The 13,477-nt window shown below is 42.1% G+C and overlaps 2 protein-coding genes across 5 annotated transcripts in view; one reads left to right on the top strand and one right to left on the bottom strand.

Annotated features, from left to right (window-relative positions):
- Positions 1-6,695, top strand: part of LOC121279936 (ubiquitin-like modifier-activating enzyme 1) — a 252,922-nt gene extending 246,227 nt beyond the window's left edge. For all 4 annotated transcript variants that reach the window (XM_041191513.1, XM_041191514.1, XM_041191515.1 and 1 more), the window contains exon 25: positions 5,954-6,695. In XM_041191513.1, coding sequence (XP_041047447.1) covers positions 5,954-6,092 — 139 coding nt within the window. In that variant the 3' untranslated portion in view covers positions 6,093-6,695. The remainder of the gene's footprint in view (positions 1-5,953) is intronic.
- A 1,711-nt stretch (positions 6,696-8,406) lies between these two features.
- inka1a (inka box actin regulator 1a) lies at positions 8,407-12,777 on the bottom strand. Its single transcript, XM_041192521.1, has 2 exons — positions 12,384-12,777; positions 8,407-9,552 (listed from the first exon to the last, which is right to left on the bottom strand). The coding sequence occupies exons 1-2, from the start codon at positions 12,432-12,434 to the stop codon at positions 8,575-8,577; spliced, it is 1,029 nt and encodes a 342-aa protein (XP_041048455.1). The 5' UTR covers positions 12,435-12,777; the 3' UTR covers positions 8,407-8,574.
- Positions 12,778-13,477: the final 700 nt, after the last annotated feature.

Below are 13,477 nucleotides of genomic sequence, written 5' to 3'. Positions count from 1 at the left end.
CCAGGTGAAGTCCTGTGATCATCTAAACCTGCATTTTCTTGAACATTATTTAACCTTTATATGTTTTAGCCACTTGGGTGACAACGGGAAACAAAAAAGGATAAGGAAGAAAGACTGAGGGCCAGGGAGAACTTCTGACTAATTCCTTTTTTGTTCCTTCCCCCTTCCCATTGCCTGTGAATGCGGGACAGACAGAAACCTTCAGTGTTTCTCTCCCTCCTGGATCGTAGACTTCCTTAAACTAGAAAGTGGGTGAGTCAATGGGTTCAGTGGAACTGAGCTAACCAGACCTCAGCAGGTACATTAAGGAGTCTTATATTTACACGACTCCACTGTCCAGGATTTTACTTGTTTGTTGTAGTTGTTGGAAATGTCTTACATTTCTGTGCATGTGAGTGTGGGTTCCCAAGGCTGGAGGTTATCCTCTGAGCCAGCAGCTGAAGGATGTAAAATTGTAGCTGCTGTTTGACGGTTGGAGTAAACATCCGCCTGTGGCTATTTCCTCTGATACCGTTCCAAGACATTTCCTATCACTTTACAAAGAAAAGCACAGGAGCTCCTGATAGTACCAGACCATAGCAGAACTCTGCTGGTGTGTGTGTGCGCGTGTGTGTTCTGATTTAGGTTTCTATTCACCGATCGGTCAGCCACTAAATAAAATACAAGAATGAGTTGCCTGAGCATGGAGGGCTAAATTGCCAGGGACCAAGGGCACAGAATAGACAGTAGATAGTGTCCTAAGCTAGAAATTATAGTAGGGGTGTTGCTGTACAAACCTGTAACAAGCTTAGATTATGTCCATCCTATTTCTAAGGAGATGTTAACCTGCTTAAAATAAATGGTTTAATATCTCCATTAAATAGCAGAGAGGAATGTACCTAAATGTTTATTTATATCTATCTTTGGACACACACACACACATGCACCCACACAGACATACACACACGTAGATAGACACACACACACACACACACACACACACACACACACACACATATACGCACGCACTCTGAGCTCTGCCCAAATTTGGTGGGTTAGGTGTACTCCAGACACACCATCTGCATGGGAAATGGAGCAGAAATAGGAGTCCAGCTGTGGGCCAAACCACAGATCTCGGAGATAAGCTGGTAGATGACCTAATGATCTGGTGCATCACTGGGAAGAAAGGGGTCTGACCCACCATTTGTGTCCTCTTCAACTTCACACCTCCCAATTTTATGGTCTCTGCTCCCCACTGCTTGGTACAAGCCTCAGAAATCCCAGTGCATTATAAAGATGACTGAGTAACAGGACTCCACCCCTGTTGCCTAACCTTTGCACCCAAAGAGACATTTCTCAGTAGCAGAAGTCAAGAAAATTGGCTTTGAAGGCTTTTGATGCTAAGAAGTTAAAACGGTTATGAAATCCCTTTTAAAGGCCATACGGTGAAATCTTTCTCTGTGCTCTCCATGTTGATCAACACTGGAATTGTCCGAGGAGCTTACCATGAACAGTTTGGCATCACCAATCTGCTGCTGATCTGTGAAGGCTGGGGGGTGGGGTGGTATCCACAAAATGGAGAAGAAATTCTCCTCTTTAAAATTATCCCACTCTGCATCCGTCGCAAAACTATTACGTCTACTGGTTGGTTGAATTAGTCGTCAGTATGTTTACTAGAAAGCAACACTTAGAACTTGCCAATTTTCTACCTTGGAAGTGACACTTACTCAAATTTTTTTAATACCTGGTCAACCAACCCAGCTGCACTAGGAGGGATGCATCTTGACATTGTGCGGCAATGTGTAAAATGGGTTATAGCGGATCATCTTCAATTGAAATAAAAATCAGAAGCAATGAAAAACAGATAGCTGAGTAGGTGTTGCCTCTTTTACACTTCTACATAAAGGCAAAGTTACCCCGAGTGTCAAGACCAAATATAGTCTTCAAGTGAAGTGAGGTTAAAGAGTGGGGATATTGGACCCAAGCCTTGCAGACACAATGCTGTCCTCATTTTAAAGTCATACAGACTGTCCTTACTTTTACATATTACTTTGATTGTATATTATTTAATGATTATGTGGCAATAGTTTGGGGGCCCTGGAAAGCAGCAAAGTATGTCTGCTTCACAGACTGAGGAGGTGGTCGACACAAAAATTCGATGGTACATTGCAGCCATTAGCGAGTGGTGATAATTACTGAACATCAAGTTGCATAGGCTGTTTCCACAATAATTGCAGAACTAGGAATTTCTAAATTGATGGGGAAGTGTAACAAAATGTGACATCGTAAGTAATATTTTGTAAATAGGAAGGGTGCACAGACATAAGATTGACCATGGAATTTTCCAGCAGTTATGCATTATTTGTCAAACTTCCAATCAGGCTTCACAATTAGTCTGGATCCTATTGATTATCATCCTATCAATACTGTGCATTGATTGCTCAATTATGACTATATATCTACTTAAAACCAGCCCCGTGAAGCTAACGTATATCCAACTCTGGAAAGCACTTTAATATTTGCACTTAGATGATGGTTAATGCTGGATGAGCGCAGGTCCAACAACACTCAAGGAGCTTGACACCATCCAGGACAAAGCACCCCACTTGATTGGCACCCCATCCACAAACATTCACTCCTTCCACCACCAACGCACAGTAGCAGCAGTGTGTACCATCTACCAGATGCACTGCAGGAATTCACCAAGGCTCCTTCGACAGCACCTTCCAAACCCACGACCATGACCAACCAGAAGGACAAGGGCAGCAGATAGATGGGAACACCACCACCTGGAAGTTTCCCTCCAAGCCACTCACCATCCTGACTTGAAAATATATCGCCGTTCCTTCACTGTCGTTGGGTCAAAATCCTGGAACTCCCTCCCTAACAGCACGATGGGTGTACCTACACCACATGGACTGCAGCAGTTCAAGAAGGCAGCTCACCATCACCTTCTCAAGGGCAACTAGGAATTGGCAGTAAATGCTGGCCTATGTGGCGATGCCTACATCCCATGATGAATTTTTAAAAAACTCAAAGGTAGTTCTTGTGGTTTGTAAAATCATCTCAATCCTTCAACCATTCGCAGATGTCTGTTCTTACTGATAAAAACTGTCTGAGCCCCTTGATTAATTCTGTAATCTCAATCCCAGGTATTTATTAATCTATACATAACCCATCCAAACCCTAATAACGACAGTCTGCATTTATATAATGTCTTTGCTAAAGGGACTTCACAGGAGCATAATCAGACAAGAATTGACACTGAGCCAAAGAAGGAGATATTAAGACTATTAGCTAAAAGCTTGGTCCAAGAGGTAGGCTGTAAGGGGCTTCTTTTAAAAAGGGGAGAAGCAGAGAGGCTTAGGGAAGGAATTCCTGAGATAATGATCTAAACAACTGAAGACAGAACTGTCAATGGTGGGGAAAGGAGTGGGGAAACACAAAAGGCCAGAGTTGGGAGAATGCGAAGTTCTTTTAGGGTTGTAGGGCCAGAGAAAGTTACAAAGGTTGGAAGGGGCAAGACCATGATTTGAACACAACATTGAGAATTTTAAAAGCAAGGTATTGGTAAACCAGAAGCCATTGTAGGTCAGCGAGCACAGGTATGTCATTTGACTGGGGTGGTATGGATTGGCATGCGGACAGCAGAATTTTGGATGATCTCAAGTTTATGGAGGGTGGCAGATGGATAGCTGGTTGGGAAAACATTGGAGCAGTCAATTTGAGAGCTAACAAAAACATGACTGAGAGTTTCAACAGCCGATGAGCTGAGGTGGGGCGAAGACTTGGAGCTATGTAGGCAAAAGTAGGTGGCCTTTGTGATGGGGGAGTATGGGATTAGAAACTCAGCTCGGTCACATAGGATGCTGAGGTTGCAAACATCCTAGTCCAGCTAAAGATATTTACTAGGGACAGGAGGGAGATGGATGGAATTGGTCAAGAGGGAGCAGAGTTTTGTGGTGGGTGCTGAAGAGCATGCCTTTGTCCTTTCCAGAGTTTAACTGGAGGAAATGACCCACTCATTATACATATGGTTTAAAATTATGTGCCTTTAATAATAATATGAGTCTCTTATTCATGAATACATTTGAGAAAAGGGTAATTAGTCAAGTAATAGGCAAACATGACTGTGAGGCAACACCTGTTAAATAGCAGCTGCTCAAAATCTTCTTGTAGTTCGTCAAGCAAACTAATTTTAATTGGGCCATTGAAAATACAGCATTGTATGTTTCATTTTCAATGCAGCTGAACAATAAGGGTTTAATTTTGTAGTTTCTATGAAATAGTTTGAAAAAGCAGCAAGTTATAAACTATTGAGTATTGATACACTATTCTCCCACCCCCTCCTACTTTTGAGACCCTTATTTGAAACTTTTGGTGACCCCTCCCATCTCATCCATTGACTCAGCATTCCATTTTTGTAACTATGTGCTGTATAAATGTAAGATATTGTCCTTACTAAATACAAAATATAAATGTATAGAATTACATAGAAAATACAGCGCAGAATCAGACCACTGAGTCCAAGCAGTCCATGCTGGTCTTTATAGTCCACTCAAGCCTCCTCCCCTCCTTCCTTATCTAACAGCAAAACCTTCTATTCCCTTCTCCTTCATGTTATTATTTAGCTTATTCTTGAATGCATCAATATTATTCACCTCAACTACTCCCTGTGGTAGCGAATTCCATATGCTCACTACTTTCTAGGCAAAAGACATTTCTTCTGAATTCCCTATTTGATTCTTGGTGACTATCTTTGGCCTCGAATTTTACTTTTCCCGCGTCTTTCCCCATAATGACAGAGCACAAGTGAACTATAGAGGTATTTGGAACTTTTTTGATTCTTTGCTTGAGTTGCTCCGAGAATCCCTAAGTCATCAAAGGACTTTCCCCAATATGTGCAAATAATCATAACCTTTGAGGATTATGAATAAGAGTGTGCCAATCAGCCCATTAGAGTCTGCTTTACCGTTCGGATAGCAATTTCCAACTTCTTGCCTACATTCCATGCCCCTTTCTAAATATGTATCACTCTTTCAAACACCTCAATTAATTCTGTATTAATGGAATTTTGTTTCATATTCTTCTGCATTAACTTGCAAGCAACCTAGTGCACATTTTAAGAAACCGTGCCCTTGTTCCAGTTTCCCAATTAGAGGGCAGAGTCACTCCCTATCTTTGCTGTCAATTTCCTTCATTATTTTAAACGCCTCAACTAGATCACCCTTAAGCTCCTCAGCTCTAGGGAATACGACCCAAGTTAGCCCAGTCCCATGTTATAGCGAAGTCCTTTCATCCCAAGTATTATCCTGGTAAACTGTCGCTAGAGTTCCCCCAAGACCAGAATAACCAAAATATACTTCCAAAGTAGCACTTCGTTAGCTGTAACATGTTTTGGGTTGCCTGGTGGCCATGAAAAGTGCTATATTAATGTAAGTCTTTATTTTTTTAAAGCTGGATGCCCAGACGTGAACCGAATACCATGTACTGAGCAGAACTTTATTTTTGGATCTGTGAGCTAGCTTTCAGCTTCCAATCTGATATTATAACCAACATATAATACATCACACTTTATTGCATTAAATTATATATGCCAACATTCCAGATGTGGTTGTATAAGCCTTCAATCCTTTCACTTCTGGAACATAGATCTACACACAACTTGAATTGAAGAGACAAAAATCCTCTTCTCTGTGATGACTTGTGGCGAGGAAAGTGTTGGAGATTCAGACACAGTGATAGGACACAGAAATTTACCCTTCCAATAACCATCCAGAAATGAGCACAAAAAAAATATTGCCTTTTAAAAGAGTGAAATAATCCATCCTGTTTGAATCAACTGAATCATAAGGACACATTATACAATCAAAAAGCCAATAGTTTGTGATGTCACACATAGTTGTGTTATACGTAGTACTTATCTTCAGATTTCTCATTAATATCTATTAATATTTTGCTGTTTTCTTTTCAGATTGTCAGAGATTGTGACGATGCTCAGTAAGAAGAAGATCGAGGAACATGTGAAGTCCCTAAAGTTTGAGATAGACTTTAAAACTGAGGAAGATGAAGAAGATTTTGATCTTCGCACTGTTTTCTACCAGATCCAGTGAAACGGCAGGGTATTGAGACTTCCACCCTGTCCCTCTCACCCAGCCACTTGCACTAGTTTCTGATAGTCTTTTAGAAATCTCAGCATTGTTGGTCTATCAACATTGCAAAGCTTGGATATTTTTAAATGCTACTGTGTTTTCTCTCACAAAAATATTTTATGAAGGTAATAATCCAGTGAAGCACCACAACTAATGGTTTAGGTTCCCACTGTTGTGTGCGGACACTTAATTATCATTAAAAAGTGATGCCAAAGTTCAGACTGTGGACAGTCAAAAGCCTACATTTCAGATTGTCTTAAACTCTGACAGCAATCCTCTTTAAAGTAACCTCCAGCAGAAAATCTAGACTGCACTGTTGTTTCATTCCAGGATCTAGATTTGAATCCAACCCAGATTGAGGGGATGAATATATCTTCTGTATATTTCTTTTTGTTCACTGTAAAGATGCCAAGTGGCATGAACTGGAGCAGTCACAACTTACCAAGGCTTCTTAGACAGCACCTTCCAAACCCACGACTGCTACCATCTAGAAGGACAAGGGCAGCAGACAGGTGGGAACACCACCACCTGTAAGTTCCCCTCCAAGCCGCTCACCATCCTGACTTGGAAATATATCGTCGTTCTTTCACTGTTGCTGGATCAAAATCCTGGAACTTCCTCCCTAACAGCATTGTGGGTGTACCTACACCACATGGACTGCAGCAGTTCAAGAAGGCAGCTCACCACCACCTTCTCAAGGGCAATTAGGGATGGGCAATAAATGTTGGCCTAGCCAGCGATGCCACATCCCGTGAACGAATAAAAAAAATCTGTAATGGTCATGAGTCAATCACACAAAACTGCCCCCTGATTCAGTAATAATTGGCACTAAATTGCTAGACTCACTCAGAGCGTTTACATTTCCACCCATTACCTGCCTAGCCACCATATTAGTGTGGGAAATGGGAGTGTCATCCACAGTCAGGATTAAGACATAGCCAACTTCATCTGCACCCTGTCCATGTTTGCCGAATACTTCATTGTGGAAGCCAGTAGTGAAAAAATGATCAGTTCCTTAGCACAGATATCTTTCACCTTCATAAGCATGGATTTCCCTGTAAATTAAAATATTTTTAATAGAAAAGAAAAATAAATGTAATGGTGCTGACTGAAAATGCCAAACCAGCATTTTACTAGCCAATTTGGAAGCAAATAATAACCACACTATTCATTTTGACAGGACAATGAATGAAAAGTAAAAACAAAAAGAAAAACTTATTAACTGGAGGAAAATGTCACCCAAAAAAACGTAGACTCCAAGCAGGGTTGGACCCTGAGGTTGCTTTCAAAAAAGGAATTGTATCACTTACCTGATAGATTTCAAAGAGAATTCACTAGTCCCTCAGAAACAAGGCAGCCTTGTTGTGAAGTATGTGCCAATGGGAAGTCTCACGGTATATAAATGGTGTAACTGAAAAACTCCCTATGTTGTAACGAGTGTTAGAAAGTAAAATCGACAATATACTCGTTACAGGCTAATTTTCGCAATTCATTGAAGTAATCACAGCTTCAGTTACAAGTTATATTTTGTTATACACTGAGAACAGTCCCTTCATTTTGGTCAGCTTGTTCTACATGTTCAATTCATCACACTCTCCAATGGGGCAGGACACCTTGCAAGAGCTGCATAATTTTAAAACTAACACTTGATGTGATGGGCTTTTGAATAGAGTCTGGATTTAGGTATGTTACCTAATGGATTTAACTCTTGACACTGCTGAATTAACACAAAGCAATTCAATGACTAATATGATTCCTCTAGGACAATTTAAGGCTATGGCTAGTTTTCACCCTTTTGAACTCTCCTCACATTTCCTCCCTGGTGTAAAAAGACCACAGTTTGGAAATGGTAACTTCTATGCCAACTAGGATTGCTGTGTATCTCACTCCTTGCTTAATGATGGAAACGCCATACACTGGAAGTAAAGAGCATTTTAATCGTTTTCCCCTGTGTGGAAACCATACAGTAAATAGTTGCCACCTAGGCTGCGAGAACCTACAGTTAATTGAAACCACTTTGTTTGGTAACAGATGCTAATTGTTTGTAAAGTGAGGGCCAATTCTGGTTGAGCTTGGCTGCGGCTCTGCTTTGAATCAAATTGAAGTGAAAAGCTGTAGAGAGGGTCAGATCATGGACACAGACCAGAAAAAAGTAATGAAGACAAATATCTGTAGAGTGCCATTGAAAGGATTACACCACATTTATATAATTGTGGCGATTTATCTGTGCTGGAATTTAACATCCAAATAAACAAAGAGATGTCGAACAAAACTGTTGAAGAATCTTTTGTGTTTATTTTAAGGCATTGTATAAAATATAAAATGTATGTGCACAAACTACATGGCTATATACATTTTGGCTTACATCAAAAAGTGATACAAAAATGAGATTAATATACGCCTCAAGTTGGAAGCGCAAGAATCAATGTTCACTTTGTTTATTCTATACATAACTAATTGTGTCCTTGCAAATTATTGGTTTCCTACTTCTGCTTTTCATCAAAGCAATAAACTTATCAAAGTCTGTTGATGCTTCATGCGTCTGGGGTAGGTTAGAGTGAGAACGATGCAGATAAGAGAGCTTTGGCATGTAATTACCCAAATTTGTCGGACAAGAGAGTCTCTTTGATAGCATATGTGCATGGCTGTTGTCTCTGCTGCTTTGGTGCTTGGGGTCTGTACTCTTTGACCTGTCAGACCTTGAAATGTTGGCCAGTTTACGCCTGACATTTCCAGAGATGTTCAGGATGAATTCATGAGGCTTTCCCAACCATCTGCCGGAGTGATCCTTAGCCTTTGGTTCCGTCATCTCATCAACCTCCTCTGGTAGGTCCATCCAGTTTTCCACCAGATCTGCAAAACAGTTGTCCCCCAGTACAAGGGGCTGCCTATTCCTGCTCTGTGAGAGCAAATTCACTGTCCAGTCATTGGGATCCGTATAATCGAAAATCTTCCAAGAACACTGTTCCGAATAAACATCGGAAGTAGATTTTGGCCTTACTTTTTTGTTTAGTCCCAAGCCAATTTTATTCCTCAAGATCCCAACAGTAGGAAGTCTATTCTCTCTCAAACATGGTGAGCTTCCTACTCGTGCTGCCTTTGTCAACGTGGGGCCAGATGCCTCTGAATAACCAGAGTCAAACTCTAAGCTTCTCTCACTGGTGGGTGATGCAAATACTGATGGGCTGCCTTCGTCCTCACTTCTCGGAGACGCTAGGCAACAAGCGGAGTCATATGTGTCCGATTCGGAGACGTCAGAGGTAAAACTGTGTGAGCTCCTCCCCTTGGCAGGGGGCAAGGCTGCCTCCTCCTCCTTCAGGTTCAGGGTGCTGATACTATGGATCTGTTTTAGGTCCTGCAATGCCTGCATCATACATTGCATTTGATCCCGAAGACAAGCCCCTGCCTCCTTCATATTTATCTGGTCAAAGACAAAATACAAGAAAATGATGAGTAATTCCAATTGAAACATTGATTTTAGGTAATTATTTCTCTATCGTTGTTTAACATTAATGATTACAGTATAACATCTCCTAGGGAAGGCCTCTGATTTGCTGAAAAATCATTTCTAAGCTTATTTCACTGTGTGTGGGTATCTGTATGTGCCTAGGAATGTGCATATTTGCATTCGTATCACTATGTGTTGTGTATCCCTCTTCATGAGCATGTGTGAATGTATATCTGTACATTGGGTGTGCATATGCATTGTAAGTGTATGTACATACTAGTGTACACCTTTCGCATGTGGGTCAATGTCTGTATACTTGTACCTGTACACGTGTATGCACCTGGTTTCATGTACTACGTATAAGATACAGCAGTAACCAAGACTTCCAAATTGGAATTTAAGGTAAACTTCTTCACCCAGAGAGTGGTGAGAATGTGGAACTGGCTACCACAGGGAACAGTTGAAGGGAATAGTATAGATGCATTTTAGGGGAAACTAGACAAGCATATGAGGGAGAAGGGAATGGAGGGTTACAATGATAGAATTAGATGAGGAAAGATGGGAGGAGGCTTGAGTGATGTATAAATGCTGGCATGGACTGGTTGGGCCAAATGGCCCATTTCTGTGCCACATACCTATGTATATCTCCACCTTCACACAAAGAGTGATAGAAGTTTGGAGTTCTCCCACGTAAAGCAGCAGATGCTAGCTCAATAATTTTAAATCTGAGATTGATAGATTTTTGCCAAGTAATTGTATAAAAGGATACGGAACCAAGGCAACTGGATAGAGTCAAGATTCAGATCAGCCATCATCTCACTGATTGGCAGAGCAGGCTTGAGCAGCTGAATGGCCTATTCCTCCTCCCATGTTCCTCTGTACACTAGAGATTGCCCAGCTTTTCTCCCATATCAATATGCCTTCCAATCCACTAAAACCCACAATAATTACCATTACTGTCTAAGCACCAGTGTCATGAAGATCTACTTAGCTCCAGATCTCGTTTTGTCCTACCATCTGCAGGACCTCTATTGTGTGTGTGACCAGCAGTGTTTAATAGGTTATCTGTGAGCATATGCAACCTGACCCATTACCTCAGCTCTGTATCAAGGGAAAGATGGAATGAAATCTACATTAAAAATAACTTTCATAACTATTTCCTATCAGACTGACTAAGATGTTTTTTATATCTTCCCATTAAGTTCAGATTCTTACAATAAATATTTTGAAATTAAATTAAGCGTGAGCCATGAACTGTTCAGCATATCCACGAAGCCTCGATGCTACAACACTGATTTACAAATCTAGGATTTGTGCATCAGTAAACTAAAAGCCACACTCTGGATATGTAGGTGCTCTTTCAATAAAGATGCATTCCATTTATTTCACCCCCCAACCCCAGCCAAAAAAAGAGTTGACTTCCTCCAGAGTAACACTCAATCTAGTGTAAGCCTTGGGTGTCATGTGCACCCGAAAATTTCACTGCTGAACGTTTGAACGTCTGAATATACTGAATATCCTAGGCTCCCTCTGGTGACACGATAGATAAATGCTCTATACGATGTCAGCCTGAGCCATACAGAGCAGCAAGATCCCAAGTTGCAGCCCTCCTCTGTGCTTAGTTTAATGATTTCAGAACATGAGCCCACTCGGCCCATCACGCTTCCAGATGACTAGCTCAAACACCCTCCACACCGCTCCTGGCCCAATATCTCAAGCTGGGAAAAGGAAAGTGAAGGTACAACAAATGTCGGGAGGGAGAAGAACTTCCTCCTCCCTCCCGCCAAAAAAAAATTGTTCAGTCTGGTTTCTCTTTCTCCAACCAGTTCCTGGAGCGCTAGTCTTGGTAGAGATTCTAACTATATATTCTCCATAAATGTCTGCACTTCAAGGCAAAGGAAATTCTCATGAGGAAAAGTCAATCCCCCACCCCCCAACCCAAAAGGGTCGGGGCTCACACTGGAGTAAGCAGCGCCCTCATTGTTTCCCAACGAGTTGGGGATGAGTAAGAAAAGGGTCAGACTCTCTCCCTCTGGATACATTCCATTCCGGCACTGCAAGCAGGTAGGGACATGCTAACCGGGCTGCCTAGAGAACACCTGGACACGCTTACAGCTCACCTGGCCTGCTTCGTGCTACATTTCACAAACCTGGGATTTGTGCTCCCGCATTCTCTCTACGCAATCTCTTTTCAAATTCGACTCCCCCCACCCCGCCTCCTTTCTTTGAATGAAGAGAAGTGTCGGGAGAGGGTGGGGTGGGGAGTCCACACTAGCCCGATATGTAATGCCAGGGCCAGCTAGACACTATAGTCCACAGCATCAGCCTCTATGACCCCTCTCCAACTCGCACTGCTAATTATCCCCTGTGCCTCTCTCATCGTCCTGGACTGGAGTTACAGCCCCGGGATCACGGTCCCATTAGGATCTCAACCGGGCAACCCTAAAAAACCCTAAAATCATTAAACTGAGAGAAAAAAAAATCAAAAGCATAATTTCATGCTGGGTCCCAGGAACTCAATTATATTAACATTTCTAAAACTGCATGAATTAGCGTAATGGAGAATATGAAAATCTGGCCTATGCATCATTTAAAAATTGATCACAGGTTCCAGAGCGATACTGGATTTTAGTTGCAGTTGCCCCCCACCACCCCCGCTCTCAGTCTGAACTTTGTCACCCCCTTTACTATATAAAAAAATTAATAAGTTTTGAAACAACTCGCCGCACCCGGTTTTGTAAAGAAAGTAAAGCGAATACAAATCGCCGCTGACAGTGTTCCATCTTTCTGGCTTGTAAACTCACCATTTCTTTGCGAAGATGACAAATGAAATCATCCAGTTTGGCGTCCTGCATCACCGAGATCTTCGGCAGCCTCCCCTCCCAGCCCTGTACTGTGAGCAGTCTCAAGCCTACATGAGAAATTGCTGGAGCTGCTTCACTCCTTTTCAATCTTGCTCCCCACCGCCTCCCCCTCTCTCTCTCTCTGTCTCTCAATTTTTGTTGTAAATTTCAAACACACTCGCATACACACATATATAATATATATATATAGAATCCTTCTCTGGAGTCCCCCCACCTCGTATTTAAAAAGCAGCCAGTCAGGACTCAGGTACGTCCCTCGGAGCGAGACAAGGGCCAATCGCCTTGCTCTGTAACCTTATACCAGAACTTATTACAAAGATTTACAACGTGGAAAATTCGGCACTCCGCCAAGTGTCACAATTACTGGGTCATGTCTTCTTCGACATGTAACACCAATTTTTTTTTAATCCCAATAAAAGCTGTTTTGTGAACTTTTTTTTTAAAAAAAATAATAATATTGGAGTTAAGCACGTTTGGACTTCAGAGAAAGTTTGCAATAATCCGCTGCAACTTTTTAATGGGTCTTGCGTTTCTCCATTTGTTCGTCGGCGTACAGGACGAATCTGCACCAGATATTGTGCGCAGAGCCCAGTGCTTGCGTTCCCCCCCCACCCCGTGCCCGGTCATGTGTTATCGCTGAGATTGATCTGTTTCCTTCGTCTGATGGGGCTTTACACAGATGCTGGGTGAAGTCCCCGCTACTTGTCACTCATTGTCCCCCTGCAATGGAAGTCCCTGGAATGACCTGTTAGGTCTCTCTCTCACACACACACACACACACGCAGAGATCAGAGGAAGAAAATCTTTCTAAAACCTTCTGCAATTCTTGTTGGAGTTAGAGCGATTATGGGGTGCAGAGGAGTTATAGAGAAGGTGGTGGGGGGATGGGGGGGGGAGGGGGAGAGGTTTTAAGGACTATAATTTGTCGGCCGTGGTTCGGTTGGTGGCATTCTCGCCTCTCAGTCCGAAGGGTGGTGGGTTCAACTCCCACGGGTGGACTTGAGCGAAAACGAACCGTGCACGGAGGGTTCGGG

The sequence above is a fragment of the Carcharodon carcharias genome, chromosome 7 (assembly GCF_017639515.1).
Source record: "Carcharodon carcharias isolate sCarCar2 chromosome 7, sCarCar2.pri, whole genome shotgun sequence".
Taxonomy (NCBI): Eukaryota; Metazoa; Chordata; class Chondrichthyes; order Lamniformes; family Lamnidae; genus Carcharodon; species Carcharodon carcharias.
The sequence above is the reverse complement of the archived record's forward strand: the minus strand, read 5'-3'. Positions and strand labels throughout refer to the sequence as shown.